The sequence below is a fragment of the Aythya marila genome, assembly GCF_965140915.1.
Source record: "Aythya marila genome assembly, chromosome: 5".
Lineage (NCBI taxonomy): Eukaryota > Metazoa > Chordata > Aves > Anseriformes > Anatidae > Aythya > Aythya marila.
In genome coordinates, this window is record NC_139046.1 from 12,851,427 (window position 1) to 12,874,585 (window position 23,159).

A 23,159-nucleotide genomic window follows, 5' to 3' on the forward strand; every position below is an offset into this window, starting at 1 on the left:
GAAACTTTGTCCTGAGGAGATTAAGGCTCTCCTTACACCCAGTGCTTCTGCTTCCTTTGAGTGCTGAGGATTGATTACATTTATCTCCGTGGTTTGTCGAGTCTTATAGATTACCTCTATTTACACGCCGCTCTGTAGGGCTTGTGGGTGCACACTAATTGATAGCCAAATAGGAAACTGTTAATGCCACACACCTATTGCAAGCTGGAGTGAATTACACCAGCACTGTTTACAGACTCATTGCTGCCCACCTGCAGGTGATTGCAATAGCCAACATTGTTTGAAAAAGATCTAGAAAATGTCTCCTGGTGTCCTCATTTTACTGATTTGATCTTAATCTGGAGTCTGAAAACTGTTTTCATTTGCATCTTAATAAATGTTTTTAATTGACATGTATGAGCTCAGGTAAATTAAAAATGCCTTCTTGCTGTATCATTTAATGGAATAGACCTTGAGAATTTAACTTCCAGCTGCTTGCAAATGCTTTCTCCAGGTGTGGGCATGGGAAAAGCATTTTACTACTAATGGTTGCTTTAACTGCTGGTGCAGGGAGAAGTTACGGGAACGCTCACTGTGAAGAAGTGGTTGTGGGAAAAGCTAATCCAGCAGAAGGGGCACAACTTCCCTTCTCCTTGCTAATACAGACTGTCCTGTTTTCTGTCTTTGTCATTGCAGCAGTCCAGCACTGGGGATCTGAGGACTCTGAGGAAAGGGTTATCTCCGTACCACTCCGAGTCACAGCTGTCCTCCCTGCCGCAGTATCAAGATGCCCTGCAAAACGTAAGAACCCTTTCCTTGCCTATAAGACAAGAGCTGTAGCTTTCCTGGGAAGTGGGCGAAGACCAGGGGGCTGCACACAGAGATTAAGGGGGCAGCTCATCCCGAAACCAGTGGTGTACTAAATAAACCCAGCTGAAAGTTGCAGCTGTTTGAAGGAAGGGGAGCCCCTGGAAGCATTGTGCTTTACCTCCGAACATTTTGTATCGTTAACTTCCCTGTGCAGGTTTTTGGCTAACTGACAGTCACTGTTGCACATATTTTAAAGCAAGGGTGAGTCTTGTTACACCTGCCGCTCCTTCTTCATAAATGCTCTTTATGCCTGCTGTCAAGAAGCCACTCTTGGGTGACGCAAGAAATGCTGTGCCAAGAGTCTGACAACGTGCAGTCAGGATTGCTGCAGTGATTAAGTTCTTAGGACTTTCATTTCAGGTTCTCCTGTAGCACAAATGAGGTTTATGTTTCCTGAGATCTGCCTGTGTTGCTTCTTCTCACATGACAGGATAATCGTGGTTAGAGGCAGAGAAGGCTCTTGCAAAAGACAAATGCGTGCTGCTGCCGGGGCTCCTCCCTGCGGCCCCGCAGCGCACGCTGACTGTCCTCCAGATGTTTACCCAAGTGCCTGGGACACCACCTGTGCTGGTGACAATTGTACATTGGCTGCCTGCTTTTCTTCTCCGTGTTTAGCATTCCTTTTAGAGTTGTAAATGAGGCGGGGAGAGGAATAGTTTAAGAAAGATTACATAGATAAAACTCCACGCAGTGTGAAAGGAGAGCCCGGAATGAATGGAGAACCTCCAGCCAAAACCAAAAACCAACATCAGGGCAAAACCACGTACATGAAATGGAAGGCTGAATATCCTCTTCCTGGTTCCCCATGTAGCAGCCAGGAGACTTTACAAGGAGGGCACAGGGGGTTTGGCCTGGGAAATGCCTTCCCTGTAGAGCTGCTCTGGGGCATTTTGCTTCGCTTCCCTTGTATGAGGAGCCTGGGGGGAGCCTGCTCTGCCTGCTCTGTTCTATTCCTACCAAAATCCCTTTGTTTTGGGGCTTGATAAGATACATTGTTTTTGTGATGAAAGAGAACAATCGCAAATCCCTGCAGATTTCTCTGAATTTCTTAGGCACCTCCCAGAAAGTTGGCATGTAGATATACCTGCCTTTTTCTGCAGCCTTTTTTGACAGCAGGCGTGAGTTTGTGTGAAATCGTTCCTCTGTGTGTGTACAGGCTTCATTCAGGTGAGCGATGGTGGACGATTGGTGTCGGCTCCACGCCTGTCACATCTGTGCAGGGTTTCATCATTGTCTCTGTCTGTGCAAGTATTTGGGAAGTTACTCGGTACATCCCTCACTGTCACTGCGTTTGCACTCAGGCATCACTCAATTTCTCCCCAGCCCTGACGTACCTCAGTTAATGAAACCATTTGTTTTCTCTAATGAACCCCGAATCATGGACAGCAGGGTGTGCTCAGGACACAGAATCAGACGACACTCACAGTTGCAGTCTGTGCAGACACTCTGGCTGTTCATGCAGGCAGACAATTACAGATTTGCTCTGTGGTGTGCAGCAGTCACCAATATCCAGTAGAAGCCCCAGGCCTTAGTTCCCAGGCCATTGCAAGGGAAGGGACAGGCTCCAAGGCAAGCAGGTTGGGCTGGCTCGATCCTTCCCATCACCAGCAGCCTCCAGCCCAGCTCATCCTCGAGTCCAGTGACATCCCAGGCACAGGAGCTGACTTTGGGCTACCTGTAAGTGTTGTACTGCTGAGGATCCACCAGCCAGCTCGGTGTTGGGGTGTCACTGATGGAAATGACCCCACCACATCCTTGGAGAACTTGGGCTTTCATTTGTTCACCTGGGCTGTTGCTTTGTCTTTGTACTTTGGTTCTCTGTGGTACCTGAAACAGATTTTTTCACCCATGTATGTGTTTCCTTCGTGGCTCTGTCATGTGGATGGGACAGCGCTTGGGGTGAGGTACTGCCCTCCGGTTAGCAGCCCTCTGATTTACCTTGGGGAGCTGTTGGCTACCAGGGAGTCTCAGACCTGAGTCTGGAGAGCGCAGAGAAGGTGATGCTCAGCCTGTCCTCGAAACTAATCCAGCTCACGGCTTGTCTGGAGATTTTAACAATACCAGGGGGGAGTTACCGACCTGCATTGTTGTTTGTTGGCATTGCCTGAGGAGCCTGGATTGCCCATTGATATGGTCTCACCTCTGGTTAGTGAGATGGAAATTATATTAAGGTAACACGGAGTTTTAGAAGAAAAATGTCAGTTTCAGGTAATTGGCAGTTGCAGGGGAAGAAGAGCCCTGTCAGCACGGTTCTGTGGATCAGGACTGGAATCTCTGTCTGCCGTCGTGGAGGGACTCTCCTCCCGTGAACGTGCCTTGCTTTTTTACCTCTCTGCACCTCCATTTTTGCCCTAAAGGAATTGGGTCACCCACCCCGTAGCACGGATTTCAGGCATTTCTTTATCACTAAGTTAAATGGCGCTAAGTGCTCCAGGATCCCCCAGGGATGCATACTGAGAGGCAGTATTTAATTTTTGGAACACTACAGCATTGCTGTGGAGCTGTTTCTCTCCCAGGCTTTCTCCATCATTTATCTAGTGATGAATGAAGACTGGGAGGTGGGATCTCTCTCTGTAAAGTTACCTTACTCACTGCTTAACATCTAATAATTGCCGGGTATGATCCTGACATGAGGAGAAGGCACGGGGGACAAGGAAATTCCGCACCCACAGCAGCAAGGCTGCGATGTTGTTACCAATAGCCACATTTCAGCAACTCATTTGCTAAGAGGTAGAATCTCCATTGCTGGTTTCTGGAGTGTTGGAGATCTCTAAGCAAAGCTGAGGATGAATGCTGGGGCTGGGGCATGGCCCGCAGCTTGTGTCCCTGTTGTTTCTCCGGTCCTTTTGGTGTCTGCCTCCTGTTGGGTGCTGTGGCAGCCTGTGCAAGCTCCTAAGCTGCCTGGAGGAGCTGTTTATCCACGTTGGCACAAAACACTGTTAAAAGTGATCCAGCCTTTTACTAACAACTGGAGCTAGCCTGGCTGGCTTAGGCTTAAAACCTACTAGCAGTGTAGGTGTGATTTGTAATAGGAACCCTGCCGCTGGTGGAAGTAACTGCAGAGGTCTGCAATGGAAATAAATGTTAGGGGATGGAAATGGCCACATGAAGCACCAGGAGGAATGCTGGAGCCAGGGATGCAGGAATGGCCCGTGCTGATAACCGGAGACACAGCTGACAGCAAACAACTGGGTAAACACCGGGGGGTGTGTGGTTTGCATCAGGACCAGGAGCTCCGTGCTTTGATAAGGGCATGGCACAGCTGGCTCATCGCTGGAAGACCCGATCCCTGATAAGGGGGGAATGGCGGCGGGGTTGCAGGGGATGTGCCATCGTGTCTGAACATCTGCCTGTTCTGGGGGAAGGCTGAGAGAAGGTACCTGAAAGGAGGGAGACAACAGGCAGCAGCTTCCTGGGGTTTATAGGGGGTGAGTAAGCAGGGCTCTGAGATAAGGATCAGCCCATAATAACCACTGACTCGTGAAGGCTGTAAAAAATCTGTCCCAAAAATGCCATCAGTAAGAGGAATGCCAGAGCTGTCACTGGGACTCGCTGGCTGGTGGCCCTGTCCCCAGTGTCAGACCCAGCGACATGACCACACCACGGGGACACGCACCTTTGGGGGAGTGTGTTTGTGGGTGTGGGGGTGTCAGTGGTGTCACTTTAGGTTCAGATAAGTCTTGCCTTCCCCTTCCGTAAGGTTTTGTGTGGAGTTGCACTGCACCAGCTTTGGGCGTGATCCCTTGCTGAGGGGATCCCTCCCTGCCAGTGCGGGAGGATGGAGCTGGAGGAAGGCACCTGGGGTCATCCCAGGTCCTGAGCCCCGAGTCCCCAGGGATCAGTGCCTACGGGTGTGCTTTGTTGTGAGGGCTGAGCAAAGCTCTCTCTTTTAGGAAGACAGAGGTAGATGATGGTGCCATTTCCTATCCTAGCAGCCCCTGCTTTAAGTACCTCCTGAAGAAAAGTGAGATTTGCTCCCTCCAGGTATCCAACCCTGTATCTCTCAGGAGTCTGCTTAAGACTAGAGGCCAGGCTGGGAAGAGACAGCACCTTTATCCTTCCTAGATCCAGCCCATAGCAAAACCTGGGAGGAAAGCACAGGTGAGCAGGACAGGAGTGGTGCAGTAGCAGAGAGGTGGAGGCACTCAGCAGAGGTTTATCTCCGTGCCACTGCCTCCCATGGCATTTTTCTCCAGCGACTGTTTCCTCCAAAAAGCAAAGCCCAGGGATGGGACTGAGCTCAGGCTGCCCGGCTGCAGCACCTCACATAAACTTGCCCCTGCTCCTTCTGGTGTGCCTGGCTCCTGCCCTTTCTTTCCCGTCGCCACCGGCCACGTTTTGTAGCTCTGCTTTGCAAAGATGCGTGTGGAGAGCGTATTCCGTTTACCATATGGCACGTACGTTCTGATAAAAACAAACCCAAATGTTTGTGGTGTGTAGGTGTAAAGAGAAGCCGTGAGATGGGGGGAAATGGATGCCGGGAGGCTCCCCGGCTGACGTGCCGGCTGTCTGCCGAGCCGGCGGCAGGGGCGGCGAGGGGAGGTGGTGCGAGGGCACACGGCGCCTGAACCCGACCCACTGCCAGTCCTGTCTTCTTCCAGCTGGAGCTACGGTGGTCTCGGTCCTCTCTGATACGAGGGTTAGGGCAGAGGAACAGCAAGAAAATGACTCAGTCTCTCTCCCTCAGCTCCCTGCAGGGGCATTGCCAAATTTATCCTGCACCAGCCTGGCACTAGCAGAGAGCAGGGGGAAGCGTGGCTGTAGCCCAAGCCCGGTCCTGGCGGGGGGCACCCGGGGCAGGTTTGCTGTTTGCTCATCCCTCCCATGGCTCGCGTGGGAGTAAATCCATTCCCCTCCGGGAGGAGAGCTGGACTGGCTTCTTAGAGCCAGCCTGGCTTTTAAAACCAGGTTTGAAACAGCCGGAGATGACAGCTCCCATTGTGCCGGGGCTGGTGGCCAGCGGCAGCACCCGGAGGAGCCCTGTGGGTTTCACTGCTCCCGCTGGGTGTGCCGGAGGAGGACACCCTGCAGGGGCCACCGATCGCCCTCCCCAGGCCAGGCTGCCTCTGTGGGCACGGGGGAACAATGGCAGGAGGCAGCTCCTTCCCGCTGGCACCGCCGCGCTGCTGCCGCCGAGCAGACAAAGGCAGAGATTCACGGCGGCCCTTCTGCCGCTGCGGCAATAGGCTGCGGGAGGGAAAATAAAAATGAAAGGTCTGTGGGGGGAGAGGCAGAATTCGCAGCCCGGGGAGGGCCATTGTGAAACTTCAGAGCGTACTGCGAGTGGCTGAGAACAAGCCAATGCGTTTTGAAAGGCGGCCGCCCTTCATCAGCCGCTGTTGTGGGGTCTCTGAGCAGTGGGTGGCTTTTTTGCCCCCAGCAGCCAACCAGCACAAAGTTGGGCAGTGACAAAGTTTGGGGATTTGATGAGCAAAATTGACGCTGACAGTCCTTATCCGTCATCCACCAGTACAGGTAACTGCGGGAGGTGGGAACAATTGGTGTCCTGATGCTCTGCTCTGCATTCTCACCTTCACTGCCACGTGTGTTAACTATGGGGCTGTCCTGGTTTCAGTTAGCACAGAATTAATTTTCTTCCTAGTAGCTGGTGGAATGCTGTGTTTTGGCTTAGAATGAGAAGAGTGCTGATAACACCCCGATGCTTTAATTGTTGCAGAGCAGTGCTTATACTAAGCCAAGGACATCTCAGCCTTTGCTCTGTCCTGCCAACGGGCAGGCTGGGGGGTGCAGTAAGAGCTGGGAGGGGACAGACCCAGGACAGGTGACCCAAACTAGCCAAAGGGGTATTCCATACCATCTGACGTCATGCTAAACAATATATAGGGGTGGCTAGCCGGGGGGAGGGGGCCGGACTGCTCGGGGTTAGGCTGGGCATCGGTCAGCGGGTGGTGAGCAATTGCATTGTGCATCACTTGTTTGTACATACTATTATTACTTTCGTATTATCACCATTGTATCATCATTATTATTATTATTATTATTATTTTCCTGTCTTATTAAACTGTCTTTATCTCAACTCACGGGCTTCACTTTCCATTTCTCTCCCCCGTCCCAGAGAGGGAGGGGGGAGGGTGAGCGAACGGCTGCGTGGTGTTTAGCTGCCAGCCGGGTTAAACCACGACAGGGGCCATCAGTGGGTCTGGGCTAAATGCGGGGGCTCTGCAGACCCTCATGCCCAAAGACCTCGGAGCAGGCTGCTTCACCAGCAATGGAGCAGCCAAGCTGAGGTGGAGACCTTGGAGGGGGTTTGTGGCCATGGGGACAAGTGGCACCTGGACGCCATCCTCTGCCCACCTGGCCGTTCCCAGCCGGGCCATCCCCAAACCAGGGGATGTGCTTCAAAGGCAGGGAAGTCTTAAAAATACCCACTGCTTCCTTGTGAAATCCAGTGTGCTTGATGTTCCTCTGGTGAGAGAGCCAGCACCTCTCCAAATAGTTGTGCTGACAGTGCCCCTGTGAGTCAGCTGCAGTTAGTGCACTCCGTCCGTGGGCGCAGCGTGGGCTTGTTCTGTCCAGAGCACTTCTCTTTGTTTCTGTCAGGTGGTTACGGGCTGAAAGTGCTCCCAATCTGTCACGTCAGTAATAATTTTGTAGCCTGGGGGGCAGCTGAAGCTGGCAGTGGTGCTTTTTGACGGCGTACACCAAAGGACAACTGCTCTCCCTTCGTACCCGCAGCCGGAGGAAGCTGTCTCAGCAGCTCGCAGGCACCGAGGAGTTTCCTAGGGCTGGAGCTGCACTGTTGGTGTGGGGCTGATAACAGACGCCCTTCCTGTTTGTAGATGCTGACCCAGCGGCAAACAACGCCCTGGCTTTGTTTATTCGGTCTCAGCAGGCCCTGAAAGCCTCCCTTCCCCTCGGTGCCCCTGCACAGCCCCTGCAGCGAGCGGGGTGCCCTGCCTGCGGGGAGGACGGCTCTTCTTTTGTCCTCAATGTTTGTGCTCAGAAAGCAACGAAGCAGTTAAATGGTTTCTCTGTTAATCAAAAGGGCCGTGTAAGCACTTTGGGTTGCTGAAGCAATTTCTGTGAGCTTGATGGAGGCCCCGAAGATGCACGCTGTCTGGCGGGATGGCTGCGCAGTGCAGGCACAGCCCGGCTCCCACGCTGGTTATCCAGTGGTTAATTCATGGATTTGTACATCTCCGTGACCAGCTGCTTTCCATGATTAAAGGGAGCAAATTAAGTCATGCTGAAGGAGATTAGCATCTGCAATAAAATCCCTCCATTTGACAGGGGAGATGCTAATGGGAAGCACTGGTGACTCCTGCACTCAGTCCTGCTGGTGGCCAGGACCAGCAGGACGGCGCTGTGCTAGGGAGCCGGTGTCTGTCTGCATTGCATCCCACTTGTCTCTGCTCATGTCTGTGGTGGCAGGGTGTCCCAGCAGTCACAGTACAACACAGCCTGCTGGGGATTTGGGAACGCGGGACTGTGCTGCTGTTTACATGCACAAGGAGGGACCGCTTGGTTAGGACTGGATGCCAGCAGGCTTTCCACACAGCTGGCACCTAATGATGGAAATAACCAAGTGTCGCCGTGCCTTCGGGTCGTCTGCCAGGCAGCCTGGGCACGCAGCAGAGCTGGGCGCTCCCTGGCTGTGGCAAGGGTGTCCCGTGCTCGGGCATACAGCACTTGGCAGCGTGGTTTGCAGAGGAACTGGTGCTGGTCATTTCAAGAGGGAAATGTCCCCCTTGCAGCCAGCCAGGAGCCAGGGTGCCATCGGTATGGACCCCTCCGAGAGCAAGGCACAGCACCAGGGGCACGGGAAGATGCTGGAAGGAGGGAAGGGGCTTTGGAGGAAGGGAGAGTGAAATCAGCCTGGTTCATAGCCACATGGCACACTCACTTTGTTTGAGCTGTTAACCCCTCTGCACGGCAGTGGAGGAAGGGATGCAAACCCCCGGAGCATCACACGCCCAGGGCTGGGGCTGGCAGAGGAGACTTCCCGTGTTCTGCCTGCCTCTGCCACCTGCGTCCCACGTGGCTGTGGGCGTGTTGCCACTGCCTCACTGCTTACCCGTCCCTCAGCGGTTCCCAATTTACAGAGCAGCGTGGGCACCTTGATTGATGTACAGCACCTGGATGGTGATGAGAGCTAGAGAAGGGCCCAACCTTAATTCCAACCTGGGTAAGTAGGCTGCACACAAAGCCACCGTGAGATAAATCTTCATGCCTGGGAATTTTATTGCCAGAGTTGTCTGGCAGGGCCTGCCTATAATGTAATTTTCCTTGTTCTGCCTCGGCAATAAAAACTTCTAATATGATTCCATTTAGCTGTAACACTGTCTGAGGTACGCCATTAGAACATTGCGGTGTGTTTAATCGCATTTGAACCTTAAACGTCTGCCTGTTTTTTGGAAATCATGGACAAAAATTAAAAGGAGACAAGAAGATATGAGGTTCAGAAGCACTGATGTTTGCTCACATGCCCCACTTTGGGTCTCAGTGCCTGGGCTGTGGCTGCTGGTGAAGCACAGTCAGCATGCCACTTTCCTCTGGGTTTTGAAACTTAGTTCTCTTTTTGCAGCCTTTCTGAAGAGCAGGAATAACTCTCCTGGAGCTGAGATAGGAGAGGATGTCATTAAAGCACAGAATATAATTGAGGAGAAGGAGATTGAAAACTGATGTCAGGACCAAGGTCTTGTGTCTTTTCAGATCCCTGGAGTAATCAGGGAGAAATTGTTTATTGCAATTTCATTGTTCCTCTTTGAGATTTCCAAACCAAAACCTATAAAAGAACAGGCACCTGTCATCCCCAGTTAGACTCTTTTCTTCTTGGATCCCGGAGTATTCCCATTATTATTAAGAAGCGTTCATATTTTAAGCCTTATTTTGCCTCTGTGGAGGTGTGCCATTATCGGGAGTTCCCAGTGTGCGCAGTTACGCTCTTATTAATTTTGTTCCTCCAGATATGTAGGAAGAATGGAGCATCGACCGCGGGGCTTTTCAGCATCTGTGCTGGACCGCATCCCACGCAGCTAGACGGAGCCAGCTCGGCCTCATTAGGCAGCGTGGCCTGATGGCAGTGCCATCGTGCTCGATGCGCGGCAGCCGCAGATGTTCTCCAGCAGCGGCACTTCAGGCCTCTGCTCCTCATTTTTTTGGTGTCAGATTAAAAAGGATCTTTGGCCGTATTTGTAGCCTTTGGAGTTTCCTTCTGACACCAGAGCTGTTGCTTCGGTGATCCTCTTTGGGTCCTGGGCAGGGGTAGCACGTTGGGGCTGCTTTTATCCGTTTTGTTTTCTGCTTTGGGCTGGAGGCTGCCACCAGGTCGTGCGTAATTCCTAGCAGGCAGAGAACTGGAAGATTTACCTCCCGTGCACAGCATGTTGCTGGAAGGATCCTCTGACGTGGGAGACTGCAGGGATCCTCCTCTCTTTTCTTAGCCTGTTAATGATACAGCTGGACTGTGCATCTCCTCACAGACATTGGGTTTGTTGGGAGGGCTCTGAGGGGGGCTCACACAGAAGTGTGCTTCTTTACCAGACCTGAGCTCTTAGAGACAGCCACTCGTAGGCTGGTGCTCTCCCCACTGGGCAAACCTTTCTTTTGGCAGTGTCTCTGTGGCTGAAGCAGCAAGAGGTGTGCCCTGTAATTCTACTGAGGTGAGCACCTGAAGCCACAATGGAGATGCACCAAAGTCTTCTTTTTAAATAACAAATTCCTCGTATGGCTGGTGAGTTAAATGAGCTAACTTCCAGTTTCATCTCTGCTGCTTTAAACCTGGAGCAACTCCAAAGCTGCTTGAGGCCACAGAGAATAAGAAACTTTGCCTTTTGAAATGACTCAGCCTCTCATTAGGTGGCTCAGCTTCGGCAGAAGTAAACGAGAAAAACAGCCAAGATGGTATTTCTCAACAGCTTTGTTATAAATCTGTGGCGTCCTTTTCCATGAGTTCTGAGCTGTCTTTTAGTGCCGTTCATTTAAACAATTATGTGACATCTCAGCCACGTGCTGGGGGATGAGGAGCGAACTGTCTCTGAGCTACTGAACTCCCTGAAAGCCTAGCGAGTGGAAAAGCCCCCGACATCTAGCATAGAGAGTGCACGTCTGACAAAACCGAGCAGGGAGAAGAAATTGAGAGCGATGCATGCCCCCAAATATCACTTTTTGCCTGTATGGACAATTCCTGCTCTGTAGGATGTGAGCAGGTTAACCTTGCTATTACTGTCTGTCAGGGTGCTGAGTCAGGCGTGTTCCCGCGGCTGTGGGAGCGTCAGCTCTGAGGAGCAGGAAGGGCACGGGGTGCTGAGTGCAGGAGGGCCTCAGGAGCCAAGGGGGAGTGCTGGGGTGCAGCCGTGGTACTTCTTACCCAGTTTTCCAAATGTGTCTGCTTTAGGCACGAGAAATCTCTTCCATCTGTGTGATTTCAGCTAGTGCCTTAATGCTGACTTCCTGAGATCTCTCCCTCTCCGTCCTGCCCTTCTTGCAGTCTCCTATCTCTGATTCCCCCTCCCCTGAATTTCATCTCAGCTGTTTTCCTGCTGGATAAACTTCACATCCTTTCTCTTCCCGCTGCCTCCCTTCTCTCCCACTGCTGGCAGTTTTCCAGTTCAGCAACCTTGACCTTATCTCCAATTCCTTCCATTTCCTCCCCTTCAGCTAACACTATGGGTGAACTCTGCCCCTTTTCCTCTCCCCCATCCTCCAAAGGCCGGCCGTGCATCCTGCTGGGTATGCTGTCATTCCTTGCCTTGCTCACTCCAGCTCCCCTCTTTTCTGGCCTCCTTCACGTTTGCCTCAGTGCAGGAAGCTGATAGGAGTTTGGCTAAAGCTTGTTTGCGAACCACACTGAAATCGGTGGGAACAAAGCCCCTGAACACCTGTAGAAAGTTATGTCTGCAAAGAGCATTCTTGAGGGGTGCACTTGCCCAATCTCAGTGTAATGATGAATACGTATTAAGCTACCCTAGATGGTGTAGACTATTTCCTGGCCACATGTGGGTATTTTTACTTGATGCCCACAGCTGCAGAGAGCAGGGATACTGGTGAGATCCTTCCTTGCTCCCTTGCTTTCTTCTTGTGCCTCTTCGGCCTTTTGTGGTCGCAGTCTCCCATTTCAGCAGTGGGAAGGTCTCCGTGGCTTGCAGCACAGCAGATCTGCCATGTGTTTTTCTGTGCCCTCTCATGCAAGTCTCTTACATGGTTATCTGTCACTGGTGACCATTGCACGCAGCCACATTCACGTCCATTTCAGTTTGCTGGCGGATTTTTGGCTTCCACCCTAAAGAGGAAGGATCACACCTGCTTTAGAAATGAAGTCAGCTGGTACTGAGACACTGATAGCAAGGTTTGGGTCTACCTCCTTCGTTGCAGCCCCCATTCTTTAACATCACTTTTCTCATCCTGAGTCAAATCCTCTGCCCATGTTCAGGTGGAGCTCAGCTGATTGCCCTTGCCAGATCTCAGCCACTTGTACCCGCAGGGCCCCGGCCCTTTGGGCATTTCCCCGTGATCACACACATCCAGGGCATTGCTGTGCTTGTGGGATTGCTTTCCTCATGTCGGCGTGGTAATCAGTGCAGTATGATCAAACTCTTTAGAAAGCATTTCTCTCTAATCATCCCGGTTTCATTTGTATTCTGTAATAATTTCGAGAGCGATTACGAACACGGGAGTGCTTTGTAGCTTATTAGTTACCTCGCTTCTGCGAGGAGAAGCTGCTGCCGCCTGTCATACAGGGGACCTTGTGTTCTGCTCTAGTTTTGTCAGAAAGATGTATTTAAAATGCTGTCAGCTGCAGGATCCAGCAGAATTCCTTTTCCTTTCTGATTGCTCTCAGCTCAGAAGAGATATTGGATGTTAGACCTCTGCTTGGTATTTCCTGTGTTACTTCTAACGGGGGCTGTGGAGGAAGATCTTTGCCAAGCATGGTTCATGGCCACAAACTCCCAAATATTCTGCTTCCAGTTGTCATGATCTTGGTCATTTACGGGAAGGAAGGCAGCTTTCATGCTCACATCAGGGCACTGCTGCATGTATCGATGCCTGTGACCTCTGTGGGAGGCTGACTCTGCATTTAGCCGCCCTGAGAGAAATTCGTAACCCCTTTGGCAGTCCTAAGGCACAGCCGTAGACTGGCTGGGCTCAGTCCCTGGCACTCCCTCCCTCCCCAGCCTTTCCTGTGTAGCATTTTGGGGCTGGATGGGGTGGCTGAGGCCTTGTCCCCGTGTGGCCATACATCTCCAGCGAGCCGTGACCCTCTGCCAGCAGGTGCCAGGCCTGTGAGTGTCGCTTGGTCTCCGTGCTCCATCAGCCCCTTAAATCTGCTTGGAGAGTTATTGTGGAGGTACGGAGTCTCATGTTCCCTTCTCTGGGATGCCTGCCTGTCGGAAGGGAAGTGTTGTGTCACCAGCAGCTCGGTTCAGGAAGGTCACTTGCTGGTAAATGGCTGTTGGTTTACGTGGGCTAAGCACAGACTGCTGGCGCAGGCTCGTAAGGCTCTGTGCCCTTCATGCTGCCCTTGTCTGTGGCCTAATGGATCGGCCCGTCCTTTGCTTTATAGTAGGAGCATGAACGCTTTCAGTAGCAAAAGTGGAAGGTTTGGAGGTGTGAGATGTGACGAGATGGCCCTGTGTTGGTCTGCCATCCCGGTGTGGCTGCTGTGGCGAGGTGGTGAGATGAGGCACAAAACACGCTGTGTTCAAACCTGGAAAAGATGGTAATGGAAAGCCTCATGTCACATGCGAAAGCATTCCTGCCATGGTGCTACAGACCGCTCTGCCATCCTAATTTGCTTTCACAGGCCCCAGCATAATCATGCTTTGTATTTCCTAAGGGACGCGAAGACTAAATGCGGGTTTGGTCAATGGTTTCATTGTGGATTTCTCCCTGCGCTACAAAGCAAATACAAAACTCTGGGGACAGGCAGGGTGCTTCCCATTGTGTCTCACATAATCCAAGAGGGGTGCCTTAAAAAGGAAAGCCCTATCAAACGTGCTTACAGGGCTGTTTGGGGTTTAGAAATCTTTTGTAAAACCTAACTTTGGTATCTTTCCCAACGGGATCCTTCATGCAGGGGAACTGGCCAGCATTTTGGAAGGAAACCCAGCCAACATTAGGCTTGGACATCTGCTTGTTTTAAGGTTGCCTTCACAATTTTCTCTGTAGCCGAAGATTGGTACTTGATGTCATGTGAAAGCATTGCCAAAAACGCAATGATGTTACGCCAACTGTTTCTTTCATGTACGCAACTTCTTAGAAATGACCGCTCTATGCTGGAAAATCATCTTGTTTGCATTGCTGCCTTGGCTACAAGGATGAACACCCTTTGATCTTGTCCTTGCACAGAGTTATCCTAAATGAGAAAAAATGTTTCCTGAACTAATTTAGCTTTAAACCAGGGTGATCTCCTGCCTGAATGCATCTAGTCTGAGCTTAAATGGCATTAAATCAAATTACTTTTGAAGGAGGGGTAGTGGTGTTTTTTGTCTTTGCAGGTGGCTGAAGGGGACGGAATCTGAGAGAAGCTAGCGGGTATTTTCTTCCTTCCTGCTAAATAACCCAAACATAATTAAAGCATGTCTTCTCTTCTTATTTAAACAGGGTCCAGCTCGCATGACATCTGATCTTGCATCTTCTCCTGCAGCAGGATATGTCCCCGTGGGTCAGAAACCAGAGGCTGTTGTGCATGCTATGAAGGTAAGGCTGCCTGCAGCGCAGTGCAACTAACTTGCAGAACTGGATGTTTGCTGTTCTCATGGAAATATGATGATTAGAAATAGAAAGTCAGCGCTGAGGCACATTATCAGTAATCAGCACCTGTATCATGATGAACAATCATTGCTTCAAATAGAGTTAAGCAGGATCACACATGACTTTTTGGGTGGGAGACCTCCAACAGAAGCTGAAGGTGTTGGTTACCCTTCCTGTTCATCATTCTTGTGTGCACTGTGTCTCAGGGGTGACAGTGACAACAGAAGTGCTGCTTTTAAAATAGACACAAAAACTCAATTCCTACATATTTTTTGTTATTGAAAAGCTTGCAGCAGTCTTCAGAGGAGAAAGACTTTATTTAAATAAACACACAGCAAACCATGGCATCATACCCATGTAGATATCTGCATCATCAATCTGTATTAAAGTCATGACCTTCACCAACAAAAAACACAGGACCCTACTAGCTGGGGTAAAGGAGAAAACTCACATTGTTATTTCATAGCAGTGAAATATTTTCTCAAGTCCTAGTGAGCATCCATGAGCAGGAAAAAAATAATGTAATAGCTTGCTGTTCTATGGTTGACTAGTTAAGCAAGTCTAAGTTATCTAAGAGACATGGGAACACAAATCCTTTGAAAGGTGCCATGGAGATGGCTGGGAAATCTTTAAGTAAGTTAGGCTTAAGCTGGACTATACTGATGTGTATGTGTACATGGATTTGTTAAAGCTGAAAATAAATGTATAAGCTTACAAAGATTTTGCCAAATCAAAGCAGGATTCACAGGAAACCCTCCAGATTCCCAGATGGCTGGTCTGGAGCTCAGAGCCCCGTGGCCATAGCCAGAAAAAAGGTCCAGCAGTGTCACTGCTTCACCAGCACTAGCTTAGGTTGGCCTAGACCCAGAGCCTGGTGCTAACAAAGCACTTCTCTTTGCACCCAATAGCAAAATAAATGCCACAGATGTTGCTCTTAGCAGAGATCTGCAGGTTCCATGATTTTTCTAGTTTTAATTTTTTTTCAGCTTACGTTTTTGCACCTGTCTGTTGGCTCCAGGACAGATGTGTCAGGTGGCAGTGGTAAAGCCAAGTGTTAGGAGAAGCAGTGGTGCAGCTGGCAGGAGGTCGGTTCCACTGGGCAGCTGCAAGATCCCCTGAGCGTGTTAAGTTTCAGAAACACTGGATGACTGTTCCTCAAGCAGTTCATCTTCTGTGCACTTACATTGTGTGAGGAGTTATGAAAGGGAAGTTAAGTTTGGTTTGATTTGGATCAAATTTTAATTTAAATTATGAAAGATCCTTCAAGCTGAAAATCTTGATTTATTCAGCTTACGTAAGGTTTTGTAAATCCCAATCATATAACTTCTTGGATCCTCAGAGAAGGGTGTCCAGCATCATCAAGGATTAAAACAATACCCTTGGTACACTTTTTAGTGCTTCCCAGAGGAGCCCTGGATATATGAGTGGTAGCTCAGTTTCCTACATATATTTTTCCTGTGTTTTCCCAGTAAGTTTCTTCTTTGCTTGTTGTGAATGGTTCGGTGCTGTCAGAAAGCTGTGCTCCATCCTGGGCTATGCTGTATGTCACTTTGGGGTGAAATTACTCCTGTATGAATATGCATAAGTATCTGCTAGGCTGACACCTTGCAGAACATTGCGAACGCACGTGACACCTTCATTTCTCCTACACTTTGTGCTGCCTTTCCTTCTTGCTCGTCACTAATCCAGTTTCTCTTGCATTTCCTCTAATCATCCAAGCCACCGATGCACTCCAGGCTACTGCTGTTGTTTTTAAACGAATGTGGCTTCCCCGACTGGGGTTCCTACCTTTCTGCTCCTGCTTTTCGTTGTATTTGGAGAGGGAAAATATTAAGCAGAGATGATAATTTTTTTAAGTCGAAAGATCAAATAGTTATAAATTGGTTATGAACACATTCTGGGGGGAAATTAAGTTTCTGTCTGCTTAAGGGGTTATGGGACTGAATTTCCAAGTAAGGGCAAGAAACGTAAATGGTTTAAAGCAGTGGTTTGATAAGCTTGTGGAAATGATTGTAAAGTTAACAAGGAAGATTCTCGGAAACTGGAAATTGCATTTGGGATGTCTGGCACGAGGATGCATACAAAAGGGTTGGAAGGAAGTTGGATGCTTGGTTGTTTGCCCATATTATTAGTGCTAATTCTCTTCTTCAGAGCTTTGTTGATCACCAGGAAGGGCTGCAAGAAGCTCTCCTCTGAGATTTTGCAATTTGGCTGGTGGGGCATGTTTGTCTTTCTTCAAAACGCTGGAAACCGCCTCAGCTGGGGACAGGAAGCAGGTGGCACAGCAGCCACATCTCACAGGGCACAACTGACCTCATGCGATGTGTCCCGCTCACGGGCTTAGGGTTAAAGACATTCTCAGATTTGAAGTGAGGAGGAAATCTTCCTGTAAGTCGGCGTGGCAGCAAGGGTCGAGGAGATTTTAATTTTCCATCCTGTGGCCCATTTCCAAGAATCAGGTGGAAATGGAAAGGACGAAGGAAACTGGTTCTGGTCTCAACCTCTCCTCCCCCCGCTTCGTGTGACACAATAAAACTGTGGCTCTTGGTCTCCAGCCACAGATCTTAAACTGGGTGGAAGATAACGTGTTTTGGCCACTGCATGCTGCAGCAGATGGAGTAGGTCTTATCTGCACCCTGCAGAACCGGGCAGCTTTTTCAGTGCCAGCCCCTGCATGTGGAAAAGGGGATGCAGCTACCGGCCTAGCCCCTCACCATGGTACAGCTCCTGACCTTCCCTTGAGGAGGAGAAGAGAGTAGCCTACAAAGGAGACTTTGCACTTAGCCTGTCTGACATTGAATATTAGAAAAAGCTCTGCTCAGTCGTGTAATGACCCCTAGGCTTCTTGTGTGGCTTTTTCCTGCAGCTGAACGCTATGTGGATGAAGCTTTGCCCTTGGTTTAGCGTGAAATAAGTTTTTCCCTGAGCACGTTTAGGGGTTTTCTTTATTTGTGCTTCTGAAATAGTTTTTGCTTATTTGCACCTACTAAATAAGGAGCAAAATGACAGGTTGGCACTCCTAACAGCTGTTTTTGCTAACAAGAATAAAAGGTACATATGCTACATCTCAGTATCTCACTGAACATCAAAGCACTTTTCTTAGGAATTGAGCAAACCTGCTAAAGACGTGGGGAGATGAGGAGGAGACAAATATGAGAAAACAACATTTAGCCTATAATCCAACTCCTCCAGCAGCAGCATCTCTCTGATGGGCACAGAGCCATCAGGCAGACAGTCAGTTGCTCCCACTGATGCTGAGTAAGGCAAGATTTGGCCCTGACAAAACTTGGGGAGAGTCCTAGTGGGACATACAGGCTGTTCCCTTGCCAAAGCACGACTGTGTACTGTGCCACGTTCCCCGGGGCCCTGTCCATTTGACTTATAAATCAATACAGTCAGGGAGGCTTGTACCCTTAGGCAAACGTTCCTTAATCAGAGCGCTTCCTCTCACAGAAGTGCTTACCTCAACTTCCAAAGCCCCTTTCAAAGCCTTATTGCCGTCACCCAGCCTGGTGCTGTTTGTTTGTTTGTGTTTTAAAGCTGCATCGCGTGGGGGCAGAAGGGTAAGGTGGAGGGGCGGTGGATGTGATGGGCTGGGTGACTTGGAGGTGACACTGTCTTGGTCGCAGATGTCAGCGCAGTCAGGAAGGAGAGCTAAATATACCCGAGGTGTCCCTCGCAGCTTGCATAGCAGCGTGGAAGAAGCGAGACGAGTCAGCGTGCCCATCTGTAGCACGGCACGGCTCGTCTGCAGCAGCACCTTGGTGACAGGGAGGTTGTCTTCAGGAGGTGGTGAGCGTGGACTTCAGGAGGTGGAGTCCTCAGGCAGGAAAGCAGCGTGAGGAGCCAGGGAGCATTGCCTGTCCCTTCCGCAGCCCCCTGATCTGGAAGGCACCCAGGGAGAGACAACGTAGTGCTGGGGTGTCTGCAGAGGGCCAAGAGCTGTCACTGAAGCTTAGTGAAGAGCAAAACGGAGGGGATGGCCTGAGCCTGGCTACACTGCTCTGTTTTTCTGTATGCTTCTGGAGAGATGGCAGAATCAGAGGAGGATATAACCCAATTTCTTAGATGCAAATTGAATCCTCGGTCTTTGAATTGTGGCTGGTGCCTTTAGCTGAGCCGCAGATGATTTCACAGCCTGGCTGTGTAACCTGAGGAACATTGACCTGGCCCTTTCTAATTAGCTGAGGAGACACCTGGCAGGACCTGAAAACAGATCGGGCTGGGTCAGCACTCACAGCTCCGCTCCTTCTTCCACAGGGGATCGTGCTGGGAGCACACTGCTCTCCAGCAGGCCTTCCTGGGGTGGGCTTCTGGGTTTTTACCCTGGATCCCTGTTTCCCATACCCAAGATGCTGACACAGAAGTGGGCCCGTGCCTGTTGTGAGGGATGGTTTCAAGGTTAAACAAGACATTTCCACTGGAAGAAATGAGCCGCACCACCCCTTCACACCTCACGGGCAAGGGAATGCAGTTTTATTTTAAGTGGAAGTCATAGAAAACCAGTTTCTTATCCTCTGAGAGTCCTGCGCCTGCGAGATGGATGGCTGGTGGAAGCAGGCGCTGGAGCTGATGTGATCTTTAAGTGAGGTGAGCCACGGCTGCCCTTGACACTTGCCCTGCAGACACGGGCAGCTCTCAGCTGCGAGACAGCCACCGGCTGTGTGCTGCGCCGCGAGCTGCTGCTGCAGGCGGCTTCTCCTGCAGCCCGGCGTCAGAGGCACGCCGGCTCCAGACGAGCAAGTTCGAAGTGCCAGTCCAGCTGGATCAATAATTAATTCCCTCCTCTTCAGCAAAAAAAAATAGCTGTTGTCTCTGTCAGCACATACACGCTTTTTGCATCTCTCTCGCCCTTCCTCTCCCCTTAAAAGGGACGAGGCTATTTGGTGTTTGTGAGAGGATCGCTCCCAGATCTGTTGGTAAAAGGAGCTGGTGCATTTTGGAAGTAGGTTAAGGGCCTGAGGAGAATGACCTATTTTTGTACATAACGCAGTTGGAGTGCAGCAGGATTGCTGTGCCAAGCCAGACCAGGAGATAATCTGCTCTTGGATCCCGTTTCATGGAGCAGCCAGTGCCGTGTACCTCAGCACAGGGCGAAGCCCGTCCTCACTCTGTAGGTCCCGGGGAGGCTCACGGGCACAAACAAACCTGCTGCAGAGCTTCGTGTGGGGCTGTATCACCGTGAGAAGGGACCATGAGCTATTTGGTGGTGGCACAGGGTGATTTGGGGATCTTCATCCCTGCACACGGGGATGGCTGTGTTCCCCCGCAGCAGCAGAGCCCTGGGGGAGCTATGCAGGTCGGGCGCGCTCCTGCTCCCTGACAGGCCTGATGCAGCGCCTCGTGCTGTGAGGCCTCCTGAATGCAGGCAGAGGCTCTGGGCTGCACGAGGGGTGTTCCTGTGGATCAGTGCGAGTCCAGCTGGAAGCTGAGGCTGCCTTTCATCCCAGTCTCTCTAAATAACCACCTCACGGCCTGGAGGGTGCGCGCAAGGCCTTCCTCCACCGCCTCCTGTGTCTGACCGGTTGTGCCTGGCCTGGAGAATGCTCCTCCAAGCATTATATAAACCACAGAGGTTAAATATCAGTCAGTTTTCCTGAAAAGAAGCAGCACCATTTCCAAACATTGTCAACTCAAAAGCTAGTTTAAGAAAATAAGTCACAAGTGGGATGTTTCCACTGCCTTTTTATTCAGTGTCCTGGGCTTCTTTCCCAGTGGATTTACATGTCTTCCTGAGGGAAGTGTGGCCCCAGCCAGCAGGCCAGGTGGAGTCCACAGGGCCCACAGACATCAGCACTGGGCTTGTCAGGTCTGGGGTGTCCTTGCTGGAGCCATAACAAGGAAACCTGCTTCTTCCCAGGTCCAGGAACGCTCTCCTGGGGGGCCTGGCATGGCCTTGCAAGCCACGGAGTCTCCTCATGCACTATGGCTGCTGTGATCTGTGTTGGCTTTTAAATGTTGTGGCCTCAAGCTCCTTGCAAGCATCCTGTGCCTTGGGCTGTGTGGATCAACCTGGGGTGCCCCACAAAGCCAGCTGAGCGCCTTTGAGGGTTCCCTGCGGCGCTGCTGAGGTAGTGAGCTCTGGTGGTTGCCTTTCAGAAACGCGTTGGAGGATCTCCGAGCCTCCCCCACCCACTCTTCCAGGCTGCTGCTGTGCTTTAGCGGCCACGTTTCCTGTTTTTGCAGTGCTTTCCTCCTGTTACTATTGTGGGAAGAACCCCCCAGTCACAAGCAGGATAGAAAGGGAAGCCGGCGCCTCACTCCTCCAGAGGCTCCCTGGGGCAGGGTGCTGCAGGCACCTACGTGCCCCAGGCTCCCCTGTGGGCAGATCCTGTGCTCCTCAGCTTTTGTGCTGCCTGAAGTGTTTACCAGCAGGCAGGTTTTATCCTAAGGCTGTGGTTACAATCCTGGGAGTGGGGACATGTGTAGGGGATGTGCTTGCATCCAGCCTCATGTTGGGCAAGGTGCCTACAGAGGACGGCAGTCAGCACGCAGGGGCCTGGGATGCTGGTTTCCCCCACTTCCATCCCCTTTGCATGCTGGCTGGATCCAGCTCTAAGAGGCACTGGGTGGGAGCTGGGCATGGGATCAGGATCTCTGGGTACCAGGTCTCTGTGATAACAGCCCAGTTCCTGCTCACGGTCAGCAGGGTCTCTGAGGAACTGAGAAATTAAATGGGTTAAACACAGTTTTCAGCCAAAGGTGAGTGGAAAGGGCTGTGCTTGTTTAAGATCTGAAAGTTGATGGCTGATTGAAGACCACACACGTTAGCTGCTCGGTGGGCAATCCTCTGTTTTCCAGTGGTACAGATTTCCATTTTCCTCTTCCCCAGATGGCTAACCCTGTTAGACCTAAAACCCGTGAGCTGCCCGCAGTTGCCCCATGACTGGAATTAATGGAAGGGAGTGGAGAAGCCTGCATGAGCAAGGGCGTTGGACCAGGTGACCTCCAGAGTCACCATTCTGTGACGCTGTGAAGTTGCTGAGCACACTGTTAGTTATTAGAGAAGCATAATGCTTTTGTAATATTGCTTTTTTATAGGTCCTTGAGGTCCACGAAAATTTGGACAGGCAAATGCAGGACAACTACGAAGAGGACCTGAGTGAAAAGGAGAAGGCGATTGTCCGTGAAATGTGCAATGTAATAATGCCTCTCAGTAATTCTAGCTCTGTCTTTTGTGTTCTTTTGTTGTAAGTGGAGGGGAGCACTGGTCTGCATACAAGCCCTGTTTGATACGAGATCTGCAGGCACAAGGGAAGGGTCGAGGCTCTGCTGACTGCTGCTTTCAGTGTCAGTAACCCGAACGCCTCATTCATGGCACCAAGCAGCCTTTGTTCAGCAGATGCTTCCCTCTCTGCTGCCTTAAAGGGTGCAGGGTGGCTTTCCAGCTAACCACGAGCCCCACAAAGGGCTCTCCCTGCCTAGGCGAGTCCTGCTTGCAGCTGACTCCAACTGTGCCCACAGGGGCTCAGTTTGGACGGAGCAGCAATCGGTTGCTGTGTTTACAGCCATGCAGCTTGAATGGGTTTGAGCCTAAACCATGAGGTATGACATCAGAGGGGGAGTCGTCTTGTTTGAAGCCACTGAGCAGCATTAGGATGTGCGGGGTTCATTTAGCACCCCTAGCAGGTTTGGCAGCCGCACTGCAAACTGAGCTCACCACATGCTGTACAGTGAGCGTTCATACCAAAAGGCAGCTTCGCAGCGTTTGCTGCTGTGCCACTACCTCCTTCAAACCACCCTGGCTGTGTTTTGGCTTTGAACAAAGAGTTTGGGATTTCTGCGAGAACAGGGCTTGCGTGCAGACGGGGATTTGCTGTTTGACAGTAACAGCAGTTCTCACAGCAGGGAGGAGGATGCTCACGGAGCATTCTCTTTTAGAAGTCCGCACTGGAGGTCAGCCCAAGTGGCACCGTTTGGTGCCTCACAGCAGCAGAGAGGAGCCTAATCTTCCTTTTAAATTCTGAAACTGCTTGCAGTGGGGTCTTATCAAACTACTGTTTTATATGGTAAGTGCTACAGCATTCAGTATGGAAGGTTCTGCTGCTGTGGGTTGGTGACTGCATCTTTATGGACACAATGGGAAGCAGAAAGAACAAAGACAGCACTTTCCTGCATGCAAACAGCAGGAAAAATCTTAAAGGGAAAAGAAAAAAAAAGTCCTCAACCCTACAAAGGGGGTGCAAAGAACACAAGTGCGTCTTACAGAGCTAAATCTCTGCAAGAATCCTTGGCAAGGGCTGAGGCACGTCACTTGGGTTGTGGGATTCCTGTAAGCACAGCCAAGCATGGAGTAAATGGGGTCTGCTTTGGGGGATGTTTTGTCTCCTTACCACCGCATCTCCTTGTAGCCGTGCAGGGGGAAAGGTAACACACTCTAACTTCATGCTCCCAGATGCTCCAGCAAATTTATGTTTGCCTGTCATCAGCTGTTTTTTTCTTTAAATATTATTTTTGTGTAGACTCAAGGCAGCTATAAAGGGCTTTGAAGTTTCTTATTTTTAAGAAATAGCCTCACTTACCCCAGTGGCCCTAGAGTGATAAAATGTATGTTTTTAAAAAATCTAACATGTGTAATTTTAACTATTATCTCTTTT

At 50.7% G+C, this 23,159-nt stretch overlaps 1 protein-coding gene across 3 annotated transcripts in view; it reads left to right on the top strand.

Annotated features, from left to right (window-relative positions):
• CCDC85C (coiled-coil domain containing 85C) overlaps positions 1-23,159 on the top strand; it is a 105,589-nt gene that overhangs the window by 78,404 nt on the left and 4,026 nt on the right. For 2 of the 3 annotated variants that reach the window (XM_082761787.1, XM_082761788.1), the window contains 3 exons: positions 676-780; positions 14,413-14,508; positions 21,604-21,702. In XM_082761787.1, coding sequence (XP_082617913.1) covers positions 676-780; positions 14,413-14,508; positions 21,604-21,702 — 300 coding nt within the window. The remainder of the gene's footprint in view (positions 1-675; positions 781-14,412; positions 14,509-21,603; positions 21,703-23,159) is intronic. The other variant, XM_082761789.1, reaches the window with a different exon arrangement.